The sequence below is a fragment of the Pongo abelii genome, chromosome 6 (assembly GCF_028885655.2).
Source record: "Pongo abelii isolate AG06213 chromosome 6, NHGRI_mPonAbe1-v2.0_pri, whole genome shotgun sequence".
In the NCBI taxonomy this organism is placed as follows: domain Eukaryota; kingdom Metazoa; phylum Chordata; class Mammalia; order Primates; family Hominidae; genus Pongo; species Pongo abelii.
The window spans coordinates 6658837-6676968 of record NC_071991.2 but is presented as its reverse complement, the minus strand read 5'-3'; the positions used below and the strand labels follow the sequence as shown (position 1 = coordinate 6676968).

Genomic DNA, 18132 nt, shown 5'->3' with positions numbered 1-18132 from the left:
GTGTCGTCCAGGTTAGAGTGCAGTGGTCCAATCATAGCTCACTGCAGCCTCAAATTGCTGGGCTCAAGCTATGCTGTCTCAGCCTCCCAAGTAGATAGGATTACAGGTATGTACCACCACACCTGGCTAATGTGTTTTGGTTTTTTTCAGACAGGGCCTTGCTATATTGCCCACGCTGTGGTAGCATCTTAAGTTGTGATTTTCTAAGTTTTTCTAGCTTTAGTACACAAGTAATATTTTCACATTATCTTTCTCTGCTCTTCTTGTTTTTTGTTTGTTGCAGACGGAGTCTCATTCTTTTGCCCAGGCTGGAGTGCAGTAGTGAGATCTCGGCTCATTGCAACTTCTACCTCCTGGGTTCAAGTGTTCTCCTGCCTCAGCCTCCCGAGTAGCTGGGATGACAGGCGTGCACCACCATGCCTGGCTAATTTTTTGTATTTTTAGTAGAGATGGGGTTTCACCATGTTGGCCAGCCTGATCTCAAACTCCTGACCTCAGGTGATCTGCCCACCTTGGACTCCCAAAGTTCTGGATTACAGGTGTGAGCCACCGTGCCTGGCCTTTGTTGGTATTTTCTAATTTACATTACGTTGTTATCTTTGACCAATGATTTATTTAGAATTGTGTTTCTTAATTTAATTTCCAAACAAATGGGTTTCCTGGTCACTGTTTTTTGTTCTTGCTTTTTTGAGAGAGTATTGCTTTGTCACCCAGGCTGGAGTGCAGTGGCATGATCATGGCTCACTGCAGCCTTGACCGTCCAGGCTCAGGTGATTCTCCTACCTCAGCCCCCAAGTAGCTGGGACTACAGGTGTGCGCCACCATACCTGGCTAATTTTTGTATTTTTAGTAGAGACAGGGTCTTCGCCATGTTGCCCAGACTGGCCTTGAACTCCTGGGCTCAAGTGATCCACCCCCCTCAGCCTCCCAAAGCTCTGGAATTGCAGGCGTGAGCCACCGCCCTCATCCTCTAGTCACTGTTTTGTAATTGATTTCTAACTTGATTGTTTTGTGTTCAGAGAATGTGGTTTTTATAACAACAGTAGTTTGTTATAGATCGATACAAGAAACATAGAGCACTCTAAGTATTTTGAGCAGGAAGGAATGACTTGATTGGGGAGCCATGGGTTGGCTAAAGGAGTGGGCCCTGACTTGGCTCTCCAAAATCGAGTCACCAGAGAAATTCTCGCCTGCTAGGCAACTCCTGCAACCATGGAGGTCCGTGCATATCCCCAGCCGTGATGGGGTCCACAAAACCTGAATCAGGAGGCCACAGTGCTGGAATGAACTCTCAATTCCTAGGAATCTAGAGAACGAACACTAGATAGAAAGCTGTTCCAGAAAATCCTCACCTTTCACACCTTTGTGGGCCAGCTGAGCAGCAGCCTGTGTAAAAGAGCAGGATGAGGACCTCTGCTTCACTGCTGTCTTTTGAATCCTGTACACTGCCTCTGATTGGCAGAATAAGAGGATCTGGAGATGTAATTTTGAGGTTTCTAAACTCTGCTTTACATGAAGGCACCTCCAGAGATTGAGCAAAACATCTTCATCTCCACTACACCAATCCTTTGAAATTTATTTTCTTTTTTCACATGTGCTTGAATGTATATTGCACACCTGTTGGGTGCCATGATCCCATTGAGTCTATCTATCAATTGTAAGATGTGTCGTTAGTTTATGTTCCATTAGGAAGAAAAAAGCTGGCACCTAAACCAGGAGCAGTGAATCCTTCTCACTTAGAATCTTTATTTATACTGTCTGATATTTTTTCAACTTATTTCAATATTAGTTTCTTTTTTTGTTTTTCTATTGTGAACATATATAAAAAGTGAAATATGAGGCTGGGTGCGGGTGGCTCATGCCTGTAATCCCAGCACTTTGGGAGGCTGAGGCGGGTGGATCACGAGGTCAGGAGATCGAGACCATCCTGGCTAACACAGTGAAACCCCATCTCTACTAAAAATACAAAAAATTAGCCGGGCATGGTGGTGGGCGCCTGTAGTCCCAGCTACTTGGGAGGCTGAGGTACTTGGGAGACTGAGACAGGAGAATGGTGTGAACCCAGGAGGCGGAGCTTGCAGTGAGCCAAGATTGGGCCACTGCATTCCAGCCTGGGTGACAGAGTGAGACTCCGTCTCAAAAAAAAAAAAATGTGAAATATGAGTACAGTAAGTTGGTCAAGGTATTCCTGAAGCTTATTTACAGATTCCCACTCCTGAATCAGTTGTCTACTCAGAATAGTTGTTATTTGTGTTTTTCTACACAGTGCTGTCACCATAGAAGGCATTATTGACACAGCAGTTCTTAAAGAGTGCTCCTATATTGTCTCCTGGATTTTTTTCTAATGTTTTGCAGAATTTTGTGCTGAGATTTTGTTGATCTTACCAGAAAGTATCAATGAATAATCTGTGGCAATGACTAGACTCATAATCCTTCATGAGATTATTCTTAAATTTTGTTTTTGCATGAAACATTAAGGAGTAGCAGTTGTTTAGTTTTGCCTCTAGCAATAATCAGATTCACAGCTATGTAGGCAATGATATGTAAATGTCACAATTCACTTCAAATATGTTAAAATGTGGAAAAAAAGCACATCTTATAATCAGTGAAGTATATTATGCCTATTAAATCAAGCTTGCTATTGTGTTGGTAAGATCTTCAACATTTTTTTTTTTTTTGCCTTTGGGAAAAATTTTATTTTTACATGTACATCTGTCAATTTTTGCTTTATATATTTTGAGGCTATTTTGTTAGATGCATATAAATTCTGACTTTGTGAATAACTGAACAAAATGTCATTATCTAGTGACTCACAGCTTTAGTCTATTTTTCTTAAAGTTTTTTTGCCTATTTTTTCTTATAGTGGTACCAACATTTTTCGGTAAGAATTTGTGTGGTATATCACTTTCTACCCTTTTACCAACTTTTATGTATTCGTATGTTTTAAATGTGCCTCTTTTAAAGAGCATTTAGTGGGATGTTTTTTGTTCTGGTTTTTAAGTCCAAGTTTTAAAACTTACTCCTTTTTTTCACTTATGTTCATTGTAAATGTATCAGTTACTTCTTACTGCATAACAAACTTCTCCAAAGGAATTGGCTTAAAACAGCAATGGCCTGGCTGGGCACGGTGGCTCATGCCTATAATCCCAGCACTTTGGGAGGCCGAGGCCGGCGGATCACCTCAGGTCGGGAGTTTGAGACGAGCCTAACATGGAGAAACCCCTTTTCTACTAAAAAAACAAAATTAGTTGGGCATGGCAGCGCATGCCTGTAAATCCCAGCTACTCAGGAGGCTGAGGCAGGAGAATCGATTGAACCCGGGAGGTGGAGGTTGCGGTGAGCTGAGATTCGCACCACTGCACTCCAGCCTGGGCAACAAGAGTGAAACTCCGTCTCAAAAAAAAAAACAAAAAACAAAAAACTAGCAATGGCCTGTTGTCTCACCATCCGAATTTCCGAGTTGGCTGGCGGTTCACTTGCTGCTCTTGTCTGGGTTCACCCACGTTGTCACATACAGCTGGAAGGCCAGCCAGGGGCTGAGCCCATCCCAGATGACTTCACTTACGTGTTCATCTGGGGCCTTGGCTGAGGTGCTGCAGCAGCTGGGACCTCAGGGACTCTTCCATGTGGTTTCTTTACACGATGGATTTCATTTTCAAGGTTGCTGGCCCAGGGCATGGTGGTCTCAGGTTCCAGGATAGGGGAGGGGCAAGACCTTGAGGCCTGGGTGCTGGGCCCTGCCCACTGTCACATCTGTCATCTTCTCTTGGTCAAAGGAAGTCCCAAAGCCAGTCCAGAGAAAACAGTGGGAAATAGACTTCCCTTCTTGAGAGGAGGAACCTCAAAATACCATGGCTGTGTTTTTCTGTCTACCACGGTAAAGATCAGTATATTTGGATTTTTTTTTCCTGCACCCAATATTTTGCATTTTGTATTTCTAACAGTTGTTCTGTGTTTCTCTTTCTCTTTCCTTGCCTTTTTTTGGATTATTTTTTCTCATTCCAGTTTTAGTTTCCCTTTCCCAATGTGGGCATTTTGAGCTCCATTCCTTTCCTGCTTACCCTAGAAATTTTAGTATGCATTCTTAACTTGCCAAGTCTAAAGTTAATCATGTATCCCCTCTGCCTTCGAACCCTAAGAACTTTAGAGCAAATTACTTCCCTTCTTATTTACATGCTGTTGTTGTTGAGCATTTTAGTTCTGTTCTTATTCTATGAGATGTTGTTATCTTACACAGTCAGGTTTTTTTAAGATTTACTTATGGAAACCAGTGCTCATCATTTTCTCTTGCTGCTCACACCTCCTGTATTGGATCCCTTCTCTTGATTGAACTTATTTAAGAATTTCTATTAGTGATAATGGTGCACCAGTGGCCAACTCCAGTTTGTGTCTGAAAATGTCACCCTTCACCTAATGCAAAGAAGGCTGGGCAAGGAACCAGTGTCCTGGAACAGTAAAGATCAGCACATGGAGATTGAGGAGAAATGACAAGAAAGAAGGTTCCAAGGAGGTGGTGAGAATCGGGCCCTTGGAGCCTCTGCGGCTTTCCTGCCTGCCTCTGCAGCTCAGTGCAGAATCCTGGCTAGCTGCGGCACCCCACTCACCTGGCCCTTTCCGTTGTTGCTAACACGTGACTGCCCTGTTACCTACCTGGATGTCATAGTTTGAATGCTGCTTTATCACCCACTGAAGTCACGTAACTTGTCGAGTGGTGAGGAGAGGCAGAGCGCAGCCCCTGGCAGCTCAGAGCCTGCCGGTTTGTTCTGCGTGTCATCGTACTGCTTCAGTAGTCTCCAGAAACTCATGCTCATTTAATAGTTGAGCCAGGCACGGTGGCTCATACCTACAATCCCAGCACTTTGGGAGGCCGAAGTAGAGGATTACTTGAGCCCAGGAGTTTGAGACTAGCCTGGACAACAGCATAGTGAGACCCTGTCTCTACAAAAACAATTTGAAAGTTAGCTGGGCATGGTGGTACATGCCTGTGGTCCCAGATGTTCAGGAGGCTGAGGCGGGAGGATCACCTGAGTTTGGGACGCTGAGGCTGCAGTGAGCTGTGATTGTGCCATTGCACTCCAGACTGAGAGACAGAGCAAGATCCTTTCTCAAAATAACCAGTTTAAATTGCTGGGTATAACAGTGTTATGAGATAGGTGTTATTTCTGTGTGTGTTAAACCACGGCTCCATGTAGAGTTTCCATGTAGTGGATTAACTGGGACCAGTGCTCAAAGTCCATGCTTTGCCAGTGTTCTTAGTTTCCTGCAGAATCAGCCAGTCTCTGAACTGACCAAAAATCTAAAAAGCTCCATATCACAACAAAAATTAGTATTGATTAGTAATAAAGGTAAACTTAAGGGTAAGAGAATCCATTTCAATTAGGACTAGGTAGCCAGAAATACACAGTTGTGAGTCAAATGACCAAATTTTTGTTCAGAATACGTATTATCACATTTGACTTATAGTGACTAAAACATGGTGAGGGTTCTGGCCACAGTTCATACCTGTGAGACTCCATCTTTCTCCAGAAGTCATAGAACTGCGGGTGAACTCCATGGAAGATCTCATATGTTTGTATATACATGTATATAAAATGTGTCAGAGTGTCTCTGTTTATAGCAGTAAACTAGAAAGCTGCAGCTTCTTGGTAGACTGGAATCTGTTAGATAACTAGATTATTAATATAACTTGAAAGTTAGAAAGTACTGAATCAACTTGGAGATACCACTTGCTTATTTTTTAATATGAGTATGTGTGACAGTCTCCCATTTTTCATTGATTCTGAGACACAAATTTGTATACCTTTTAAACTGCCTGAAATTAAGCATACATCTTATAATTGATGGGCTCTTAGGTTTTATTAAAGATGGTAAATAAGGGAATGATTCTGAATTTCTTAATATTATTGCACACTTTGTTAGTGGTTGGTTTAGGATTTATATATACACCTTTCATTTCTCAGTCTATCATCAAATGATGTTAACCATTTCACATGTGGGATAAGCAGCTTATAACAGTGTGCTTTCCTTTCTCCTTCCCAACCTTTGTTCTGTTTTATATTTGTTATTAACCCAATACATGTTTTATTATTTCTGCTTTAAACAATAACAGTAAATCTTTTAAAGAGGTATCTGTCATGAAGGGAAAGTATTCACTCACATAGTTATCATTTACAATACTTTCATTCTTTTGCATCAGTAACAAATTTTTATCTGGTATCTTTTCTTTCCCCTGCATGAAGGACTACTTTAACATTTCTTGCAGATGTGCTAGTGGCAAATTAGTTTAAGTTTTTATATCTGAAAATGTCTTTGTTTCATCTTTATTTTTGAAAGAGATTTTGCAGGGTGTAGAATTTTGTTATTTTGTTTGCTTGTTTTTTTATTGTTTATTTTTTAGAGATAGGTTCTTGCTATGTTGCCCAGGCCAGCCTCAACTCTTGGGCTCCAGATCCTCCTGCTACAGACTCCCCAGTGGCTGGGACTACAGGTACACAACCACTGTGCCTGGCTGTTTTTCTAACCCCATCATTTCAGGCAACAGGATAAATCCAGTCCCTGTTACTCCATCGTGGCTGGAAGCAGAAGGTCCACACTCAAGTACTTTAATTAAATTCCTACAAACCTGAACCCAAAACATAGACCTCAACACAGTGAGTCTTTGTGATTTTGCAGATCTAAGTTTGTGGAAGGCTAGTGCCTGAGAAAGGCAAGGATTTTAGCTGAATGATGTGAATTTGCTCCTGATTCTTATGTAAAGCTTCACTGGCAGCACCTTTTACTAAAATGGAGGATTTCCTGTCTTCTTTCCACATTATTTTTTCCTTGTGGAAACATTTATATTTGCCATCAAGAATTAGAGTAAGAATGTTGAAACCGTGTGTGCTGCACAGACTCATTCTCTTTTAGAGCCTGATGCATTGTTAGAAATAATCCAGTGTGTCCAACCTCCTCCATCAGATGAGAACTGAGTCTGAAGGACCTTTTCCTAGCCTGTGTCTGGAATGTCAGGATTTTATAGGGAAGCTCATGGTGGGTGCATTCAACCAGCTTTAGAGATTTCATGCCAGACCAGTGATTTCCAGTTAAGCTGCCTTTTTTTTTTTTTTTTTTTTTAGCAGCTTTATTGAGGTTGGAGGGGAAGTTTTCATTGTATGCCTTTTTATATGTTTGTGTATGTGTAACCATATCCATATATTACTTTATCCATTCAAAAATAAACTGCTAGATTTCTTGGGAGGAAAAAACCACTTGACCTTTGTTTCTTCTTACCTAACAGAGTCCAAGTAACAAAACATACATGATGTCAATAAGTGAACCCAAGCCTTAGATAACTTTGATTGAAGGCTGGTTTGTTGCTGTGGAAAAGATCTGGATAATTAAGGACACCTTCTCTGAACATTGCTTATCTTCCCATTTTTAGTATGGCGGTCACATGTGTGAAATTGTGTATCAGCAGATTCTGTGACTGCAAAGTTATTTTGGATGCAGAGGGATACTGATAGAACGTCACTAAACAGCTGGTCTAACAGCTAAATGTTGGTATTTGCTATACAATCTGGGTATCCAAAGACACAATAGGTACTTAAATGACAGAAGCTTCGCAGAGACTGGTTCAGAAATATTTTATCACATACTCCTATTCCTTTTATTTATTCCTTTTCATGTGTCAAGGATAATTCTGTTACTTCCTAGTAATGCTTTCTCCAAATATCCTCAGTGATATTGCTACAGATGTTACTAGCCACTTAATACCTGAAAGTTGTTTTTTTTTTTTTTTTTTTTTTTAAAGTGAGTGTCTCACTCTGTTACTCAGGTTGGAGTGCAGTAGCACAATCATAGCTTGCTGCATCTTCAAACTGAAGGCCTCAAGCGATCCCCCCACTTCAGCCTCTTGAGTACCCTGGACTGTGGGCATGTGCAACATGTCTGGCTAATTTCTTTTCTGTTTTTTGTAGAGACAGAGTTTCTTTGTGTTGCCCAGGCTGGTCTCGAACTCCTGGCCTTAAGCAATCTTTTGGCTTTGGCTTCCCAAAGTACTGGGATTACAGGCGTGAGCCATTACACCTGGCCAAATACCTGAAACTTAAATTTTTTTTTAATATGAAAAATTCAAACTCTTAGAATGTAAAATGGATAATGGATCAAATAGATTTAATAATTGTTATAATTTTGCTCAAGTCTTTTTTTTCCCCCTTTGAGGCAGAGTTTCACTCTTGTTGCCCAGGCTGGAGGGCAGTGGCATGATCTTGGCTCACTGCAACCTCCCCCTCTTGGGTTCAAGCATTTCTCCTGCCTCACCCTCCCAGGTAGCTGGAATTTCAGGCACCCACCATTACACCTGGCTAATTTTTGTATTTTTAGTAGAGACGGGATTTCATCATGTTGGCCAGGCTGGTCTGGAACTGCTGACCTCAGGTGATCCGCCCACCTCGGCCTCCCAAAGTGCTGGGATTACAGGTGTGAGCCACCGCGCTCAGCCTCAATTCTTTTTTTGCTAAAGTATTTCGAAGTATAGACATAATAGCATTATATCCCTATATACTATGGCATGAATCTCTAGAAAATAAGGACATTTCTCTACACAGCCACTATGTCTTTGTCCCACTGTACAAAATTTTATTTTAGATGTGGAAATTCTGATTGCAATACTGGTAAACGGCTAGTGCTTATTCAACTCCTTAGGGCCTTAAGGGGGTAGGAAAAGATAGGTATTACTGAAAGATAAAAATCAAGGAAATCCTTTGATTCCGATTAAAAGGTATTTTAGGATCTTTAGAGTTAAATCATTCTGGTGTTTAGATTCACTTTGTACGTCTTCACTCTGTGTTAACAACCAACCCTGCTCATCCTCAGGGTAGGAGGAGAGAAACTGTAGATAGACTTTCTTAAAAAGGAAACAGAAATGTATGCCGATGCTTGAATTAAAGCTCTCCCCTTGCAGACTCTTGTTTTCCTATATCTGCACAGGAGAGCTCAGCAGAAGAAAATTCTTTTCATAAATGTTGTTGACAGACTTGATTTGAATCTTCAGGTACATTTACTTTTTAGTAACAGGATAGTATCAGTCAGCTGGTTACTTTTAGATATACTTTTTGCCATATTGAAATAAGATGCAGCTGGGCGCAGTGGCTCACGCCTGTAATCCCAGCACTTTGGGAGGCTGAGGCGGGTGGATCACCTGAGGTTAGGAGTTTGAGACCAGCCTGGCCAACACGGTGAAACCCCGTCTCTACTAAAAACACAGAAAATTAGCTGGGCATGGTGGTGCGTGCCTATAATCCCAGCTACTTGTGAGGCTGGGGCAGGAGAATCACTTGAACGTGGGAGGTGGAGGTTGCAGTGAGCTGAGATTGCGCCATTGCACTCCAGCCTGGGCAACAAAAGTGAAACTCCGTCTCAAAAAAAAAAAAAAAAAAAAAAGAAAAAGAGAAAAAAGATGCTCCCTCAGATGCATAAGAGTAATAGTTTTGAAGATTCAAGAACTGCCTGCTTGCTTCTTTATTTTATTTGATCTCTCTGGGCATTCGATGTTGGTTTTCTGCCTGTTGAAATTCTTTATTGGCTTTCATTCTTTCCTGCTTCTCACATTATCTCTTGATCTGGATTTCTTTGTGTTTCTTCTCCTTCAACGCTAAGTGTGGTACACATTCATTCCACTCGTGCTCTTTAGCCGATCACAGTAAAATGTCAGGTGGAGCTAGGCTGAGCCAACGAGAATAGAGCATAGACTTTATGGGCTTCTCAGAAGGAGGACTTCTCACTCTTGAGAGAGACATAGGACTAAGGAAGCATGTAGTTTCAGTTGCTGTGGGAAGCCTAGAGTGAGAAGGAGATAGACTTTAGGATGAAACTGACACATTGGAAGGCAGGATGAACAGACTGGGTTACTGATGACATCGTTGAGCTACCAGACCACCCAATAGCATATTGCATGACTTTGGATCTCCTTGAGCTTATCCTACGTGGAGTTTGATGAGCACCTTGGAGGTGTATGTTCATGTCATTCATCAAATTTGGGACATTTCAGCCATTATTTCTTCAAATATTTTTTGTTTTTCTCCTGGGAAAGAATCATTAGACTTTCCCTGGCTTTGGTTTCCTCATTTATAAAATGAGGATAATAATGGCTGCTCTCAGTTATTTGGGGGGTTTAATGGAGATGACCTGTTAGTTGATCAATAAATTGTAGTTCCTTCCTCATTCATTGCTTGACATAGAGGATTGCTTAAGAAAACAGCAGTGTGAATACAAAAAATTAGCTGGGCATGATGGCAGGCACCTGTAATCCCAGCTACTCGGGAGGCTGAGGCAGGAGAATCACTTGAACTCAGGAGGTGGAGGTTGCAGTGAGCCGAGATCTTGCCACCGCACTCCAGCCTGGTGACAGAGCGAGACTCTGTGTCAAAAAACAAAACAAAACAAAAAAAAATTGACTTGTTGCTGGACACAGTGGCTCACACCTGTAATCCCTGTGCTTTAGGAGGCCAAGGTAGGAGTTTTGCTTTAGGCCAGGTGTTCAAGGCCAGCCTGGGCAACATAGCAAGACCCTGTCTCTAAATGAAAAAAAAAAAAATAGCCAGACATGGTGGCGCATGTCTGTAATCCTAGCTACTTGGGAGGCTGAGGTGGGAGGATTGCTTGAGCCCAGGAGTTCAAGGCTACAGTGAGCCATTGCAGCATTTCACTCCAGTGAGATCCTGTCTCTACAGAAAACAATAATATAATTTGTAGGAGTTACATATTTTGAATCCCAATTCTTTGGCAGTTTCTGGCTCAGCTCTTCTTCACTTTGTGGTGTGGAACTTTTGGAGAATAAAGTTTTTATTTATTAATTTTTTTTGAGACACAGATTCTGTGTTGCCCAGACTGGGGTGCAGTGGCACAGTCAGCCTCACAGTCATGATCATGGCTCACTGCAGCCTCAAACTCCTGGGCTGAAGTGATCCTGCCACCTCAGGCTCCCAAAGTGACTGGACCCACAGGCATGCACCACCATGCCTGGCTATTTTTCATTTTCTTTAGTTCAGATGGGGGTCCCAGGCTGGTCTCGAACTCCTGGCCTCAAGTGATCCTCCCACCTTGGCCTCCCAAAGTGCTTGGATACAGGCATGAGCCACCTTGCCTGGCCTAGTTTCTTAATTTTGATATAATTAAATGTATTAATATTTTCATTTGTGATTTATATTTTGTCTATCTTGTTTAAGAAGTCCTTCCCTTGCTGGGTGCAGTGAACCCAGGAGATGGAGGATGCAGTGAGCCAAGATTGTGCCACTGCACTCCAGCCAGGGCGACACAGCTAGATTCCATCTCAAAAAAAAAAAAAAAAAAAAAGTGCTTCCCTACCCTGAAATTATAAAAAAAATTCTCCTATATTTACTTCTAAAAATTGTATAGCGTTCCCCTTCACATTTAAGCCTTTAATCCACTTGTAATTGATTGAAAATATGTATGATTGATAACATACAATCTGCTTTTATTTTTTCCATATAAATAACTGTCTTCACATATATTTATTGAAGAGTCCAGTCTGTTTTTGAGCTGAATGTCAGCTCTGCTGTGAATCATATTTTTGTCGGCCTGTGGTCTTTTCCTGGGCGCTGTCTATGTTTATTTATTTATTTATTTATTTTAATTTTTGTAGAGAAAGGATCTCACCATCTTGCTCAGGCTGGTCTTGAACTCCTGGGCTCAAGCGATCCTCCCGCCTCAGTCTCCCAAAGTGCTGGGATTAGAGACATGAGCCACCGTGCTTGGACTTAGCCTTCTTTCATAGTCATCATTTTATTTGTGAGACTCATCCATATTGATAGACTTAGCTCATTCTTTTTAATTTTTTTTTTCCCGAAACAGAATCTCCCTCTGTTGCCCAGGCTGGAGTGCAGTGATGTGATTTCACCTCACTGCAGCCTCCGCCTCCTGGGTTCAAGCAATTCTCCTGCCTCAGCCTCCCGAGTAGCTGAGATTGCAGGCATGCACCACCACGCCCAGCTGATTTCTGTATTTTTAGTAGAGACAGGATTTCACCATGTTGGCCAGGCTGCTCTCAAACTCCTGACCTCAAGTGATCCACCCACCTCAGCCTCCTAAAGTGCTGGGATTACAGGCATGAGCCACTGTGCCTGGCCTGAAAAAATATTTTTGTTGGATGGGATTCTATTTTATGAATATACTGCAATTTATTCGCGTTCTTATTGATGAATATTTAGGCTGTTTTCTGGTTATAAAGAGCGCTCCTATGAGTGTCTTAGATACAGTCTCAATGGGAGCGTTTCTTTAGGACAAATACCTGTGTATGGAATTGCTGGGTGGCAGCATGTACCCACCTCAGCCTTGCTAGATGTTGCCAATTTGTTCTCCAAAGTAGTTAATTATTTTTTTCTTCTTTCAGTGCCTGAAGACCTCTCATTAGAAGAGAGAGAAGAACTTCTAGACATTCGTCGAAGAAAAAAGGAACTTATTGATGACATTGAGGTAAAAAAAAACAACAACAACAAAAAAAAAACAACCAAAAATCCAAAACTCTTTTTTTTGCTTTTGAGTAAAATGGTAAAAGAGTAGCCTCATAAAAATGTAAAAAAAAAAAAAAAAAAAAAAAGGTATTTAGCGTGTGCATATAAGAACTACACAAAGAGACAGAGTGAAGAAGTTATCAAGTTGGGAAGCAAAGACTCCACACAGGCAGTGAGACCTTGGGTAGAAATCAAGACATCGTAGAACTGAGGTTAGCAGTAGCCAGCTCGCAAACCCAGGGCCCCAGGCAGCGTATCATCTAAAGCAGCAGCAAGCCACCAGCGCATTGCTCTGTCACATTGTGCACTGAGACCCTCTTTCATTATCCAGTATTTTTTTTGTTTTGTTTTTTGCTTTTTGCTTTTTTGAGACAGAATCTTGCTCTGTTGCCCAGGCTGGAGTGCAGTGGCACGATCTGGGCTCACTGCATCCTTTGCCTCCTGGGTTCACGCCATTCTCCCGCCTCAGTCTCCCGAGTAGCTGAGATTACAAGCACCTGCCACCATACCCAGCTAATTTTTTGTATTTTTAGTAGAGACAGGGTTTCATTGTGTTAGCCAGATTGGTCTTGATCTCCTGACCTCGTGATCCACCCGCCTCAGCCTCCCAAAGTGCTGGGATCACAGGCGTGAGCCATCGCATCCAGCCACCAATATGTTAATGTTCTAGCACCTAGAACATTGCCTGTTCCATTTTTGGCTCTCAGATGCCCTTTGAATGAATACGTGGGCATGTATTGGGTTCCAGCTGTGTACCAAGTGCCTACCAGGTGATAGGAGTAGAATGACACATTAGGCTGGGCACAGTGGCTTATACCTGTAATCCCAGCACTTTGGGAGGCCAAGGCGGGAGGATCTCTTGAGCCCAGGAGTTCAAGACCAGCCTGGGCAATATGGTCAAACCCCATCTCTACAAAAAATACAAAACTTAGCTGGGCATGGTGACGTGTAGCTGTAGTCTCAGCTACTCGGGAGGCTGAGGTGGGAGGATCACCTGAGCCCAAGAAGCTGAGGCTACAGTGAACTGTGATTGTGCCACTGTACTGCGGACTGGGCGACAGAGCAAGACCCTGTCTCAAAAAAAAAAAAAAAAATTAAAGACAAATAAAAACACAGGCACACAAACATGGGCTCTTCCACACTTGTGTACTTTACTCAGAGGACGGGGTAGAGGGAGGTCCCACAAGAGAAGCATGTGCATAAAGCCACCGTCTCGGCGTGGGAGAGCCTGTGATTGTTACACAAGTGACTCAGAGGGCCGGCCCTGGCCCCTTCCGTTTGGGGCTTCCTTGGGAAAGTCAATCAGACATGGAGGTCTTCTTTGAGAAGCTTTCTAGTCATTGTCATTGCCAAAATAAATGTGGCTTCATAGGCCACGGCAAGGATAGGCCTTGTCCCAGACAATAGCTCCTTTCTAGAAGCTTGCATTTTAAGTCTGAGTGTCTTGGCATATAATAGGGCCCTGAATAAAAATGTCTTTGTATTTGAAAGGTAATTCATGGAAATTTTTCTTCTAAGATTACCCTTCATTCTTGGGAAAATCAGATAACCCAGAGTTGGTCTCTGGTTGAAGAATAAGGATGTATATTATTTGGACATTAATAATCAGCCTGCTGGATAAATGTGGAATCGTAATCTAGCTCTAACTACTTCATTTTATCAGTGAGCACACTGAGGCGCAGGGAAGTTGGAGGCTTCCAGAGGTCAGTCTCATTAGTAGGGGCCACATCAAGGGAAAGGGGGTCTGTCCCCTCGGATGCATTTGGCTTCTCTGAGTGCCCTGAGTCAGGTCTGTTCACCCCCTGGGCTCTGTCCATGGTGCTGCATCTCATTCAAGGTGATAGAAGTGATCCTGAGACCACCGACCTAAACACACCTGAGCTTCAGCCTGAGACCACCGACCTAAACACACCCGAGCCTCAGCTTCTCCCTGGGAACACAGGCAGTGTTGAAGGAGGAGGCAGGTGACTGTATGCATGGCAGGGCTGAATAGTGCAGTTAAGCGAACTAAGGACTCATGGCTTTCCTTTTGTTGGTTTTTTTGTTTGTTTGTTTTTTGTTTTTTAAAAAAAGAGTCAAAGTCTTGCTCTGTCACCCAGACTGGAGTACAGTGGTGTGATTATGGCTCACTGTAGCCTCAAACTCGTGGGTTCACGCAGTCCTCCCTCCTCAGCCTCTCTAGTAGCTAGGACTACAGGCGTGTACCACCACACTCAGCTAATTTTTCTGTTTTTCTTTTTTGTAGCAATGAGGCCTTGCTACATTGCCCAGGCTGTTCTCAAACTCCTGGTCTCAAGCGATCCCTCTGCTTCAACCTCCCAAAATGCTGGGATTACAGGCATGAGCCACCACTCCTGGCTTGGTTTTATCTTTTCACAGCTGTGATACTCCCCCCCAGTGTCCCTGCCTGATTTTATGTACAAATACCCTGGAATCTGCATAGTGGACCCCTCTGAACCTGGTATCTGATGAAAAGTGAGCAAATAATTTTGTTCTCTCCTAACTTGAGTTGGCTTTGACTATGAAGCTCTAGCTGTATTGATAATAGTATTGGTTTTTCCATCCCTGTGATGCTCAGGTGAGACCTCAGGGAAGATTGTCACAAGAGAACTAAAATTTCTGAGTCTCAGGGGAGAAAGGTTAAGACCCACTCCCCACCTCGAAATTCTTTTTTGACAGAGGCTGAAATATGAAATTGCAGAAGTGATGACAGAGATCGACAATCTCACTTCCGTAGAGGAGAGGTAACAATTTGTGGCTACACCTTTAAGCTATTTACTCTTTTCTTTCTACCTCCATCCTCTAGTCAAACTTCCAGAAAGTGGGGTGAGAGTGGTTGGGATGTGGGGAGCCTGTGGAGTTGTTAATTCCTCTCCTTTCCCCCCCGCTCTACGTGGAGGGGTCCAGGGGTGTTTCCCTGGATGTTACTTCCCATTGCCTCCTCTGTAAGTCATCATCTACCTTTATAGGTTCAGGCATAAGCACAGGCACTTCAGGGTTGACCCGCACAGAAATTACCTGCCTGCGTCATAAGGAGCTGTGCTTTATTAAAATCACTGGTTTGCATCATTAGCTTTTTCTGAAGTGTCTCAAGTTATCAAATCTGAAGAGCAATGGCGGCCGCACCACCCCTGCTGCCACTGTGGAGGCTGGAGGCCCCTCCGTGAGGGCCTGTGGTTCGCTTCCTTGAGCCCGTTGTTGCAGGGGAAAGTACACTGGAGGGCCATGACTGGGCTGCACTGTGAAAACAGCATGAGTGATTTTTAAATTATTTCACACCAATAGCAAAACGACTCAGAGGAACAAACAGATAGCCATGGGAAGAAAGAAATTCAACATGGATCCCAAAAAGGTAAGAGAATGCTCTCCCTTTTCTGGCCTGCAGGAGGTGGACTAATTGATTTGAACTGCCGTTTCCCTTTTGGACAGAGGTCAGAGGTGGTCCGCCCTCTGTCCACCTCATAAAAGACTGGGAGTTGAAGGCACATTTTTATCAAAAAGGGGCTGTTAACGAGTGGGGTGAAGCAGAAATGCCTTGTAGGGCTGGTGCCCTGGGCAGAAAGGCTTTTCTTTCAGAGTGAGCTCTGCTGGGTGAGGAAGTAGCCTCACAGGCACGGCTTGGACGACTCGGCACAGGCCGGGCTTGGCTCCAGGCAGCGCCCTTGCTGTCGAGGCTCATATTCCCATCTTCCCGTTTGACCTGGACCCTACAGTCAGGGAATCACGTGACTAGGAAGGAGCAGGGGTGGGAGTGGAACCCTGGTGTCCAGAGGTTACGGGCTTTATAATCTGGGTGGGTTAAGTGGTTCACATAAGAGGACTTTATTCCACCATTCACCTTAAAAAGGAGGTGTCTGTGAAAAAACAAGGGATCCTCCACATTTAAGCCAGCATCTTCCTCTTTCCTCAAGTTGGATTTTCTAGGGAAACACTTGAAAACAGTGAAACCTGAAACATGTAGCTGCTTGTTTTTGAGACTGAGCTAAGGGATTTGGCAGAATCTGTGAAGCTTTTTGGAGGACATTTTGGTTTTGAGAAAGAAGGGTAGACCTGAGTCTTCAGGGTTGAGGAGAGGAACGGCGTGTCCACGGGAAGGTCTCCCTGCAGAGCTGGTTCACGCCGCTCCTGTGGTCTTCAGTCGGTCTGCACTTTTTTTTTTTTTTTGAGACGGAGTCTTGCTCTGTCGCCCAGGCTGGAGTACAGTGGCACGATCTGGGCTCACTGCAAGCTCCGCCTCCCGGGTTCATGCCATTCTCCTGCCTCAACCTCCTGAGTAGCTGAGACTACAGGCGCCCGCCATCATGCCCGGCTAGTTTTTTGTATTTTTAGTAGAGATGGGGTTTCCTGTGTTAGCCAGGCTGGTCTTGATCTCTTGACCTCATGATCTGCCCGCCTCGGCCTCCCAAAGTTCTGGGATTACGGGCGTGAGCCACCGCGCCTGGCCCAGTCGGTCTGTACTTCTAACGTTCCCCTTGCTTTTCTGGCATTGAGCCTCTGTGCTAATTAGTTAATTATTTGTTCATTCGATAAATATCTGATTGCAGAATTCCATTGTACAAGGTCTAAGATCTGTAAACTCACATAAGTGCAGGTGCAGTTGCAGGTGATATTTACAGAAGTGCATGTCCTTATTTCCTGCTCATGGTTTGCAGGTCTGGGACTGCAGGTATGCGCCACTGTGCCCAGATAATTTTTTTTTTTTGAGACAGAGTCTCACTCTGTTGCCCAGGCTGGAGTGCAGTGGCGCGATCTTGGCCCACCGCAAGCTCCACCTCCCGGGTTCACACCATTCTCCTGCCTCAGCCTCCCGAGTAGCTGGGACTACAGGTGCTGGCCACCACGCCCGGCTAATTTTTTGTATTTTTTTTAGTAGAGACAGGGTTTCACTGTGTTAGCCAGGATGATCTCGGTCTCCTGACCTTGTGATCTGCCCACCTTGGCCTCCCAAAGTGCTGGGATTACAGGCATGAGCCTACTGCACCTGGTCAAATTTCACCACGTTGGCCAGGCTGGTCTCCTGACCTCAGGTGATCCGCCCACCTCGGCCTCCCAAAAGTGCTGGGATTACAGGCATGAGCCAACCGCGCCAGGCCATGTCTGGATTTTCTTAAGGCCCAGCACATCTGCACCCAGAGGAGGGTTTTTGTTTAACACATACACTCTAGCCACTGTGAAAACTTTCCTGTTGCTTTCTAGTTCTCTGCTTATGGGGCATAAATCATCCCCAAGATGGAATGAAAATTGTCAATTTTGTGAATTTGGAAATGATTTGATATTTTGGGTAACAGCTTTTCTTTAAGGAGTTGGAACTGTGGAGTTAGATTTATCCGCAGATTTAATAAGCATTGGAAGCATCTCAGGATTCTTTATGAAAGTGGATGTACTCAGAACTGGACCTTATATTTTAAGGGGACCCAAGTGGTGCAGCACAGGGCAGCACACCAATAAGTTCATGGATAAATTCTAATCTCATGAAATACATACAAATAAATACCTATTTTTTAAAGGGATGCTACTGAGGCCTGGTGTGGTGGCTTACGCGTATAATCCCAGCACTTTAGGAGGCCCAGCTGGGCGGATCACCTGAGGTCAGGAGTTTGAGACCAGCCTGGCCAACATGGTG

At 43.6% G+C, this 18132-nt stretch overlaps 1 protein-coding gene across 2 annotated transcripts in view; it reads left to right on the top strand.

The window, feature by feature from the left end:
• The window catches only part of CYTH3 (cytohesin 3), a 106395-nt gene that overhangs the window by 65458 nt on the left and 22805 nt on the right, over nt 1–18132 (top strand). For both annotated transcript variants that reach the window (XM_024250032.3, XM_054560157.2), the window contains exons 2-4: nt 12389–12471; nt 15189–15253; nt 15795–15861. In XM_024250032.3, the coding sequence (XP_024105800.1) occupies nt 12389–12471; nt 15189–15253; nt 15795–15861 (215 nt within the window). The remainder of the gene's footprint in view (nt 1–12388; nt 12472–15188; nt 15254–15794; nt 15862–18132) is intronic.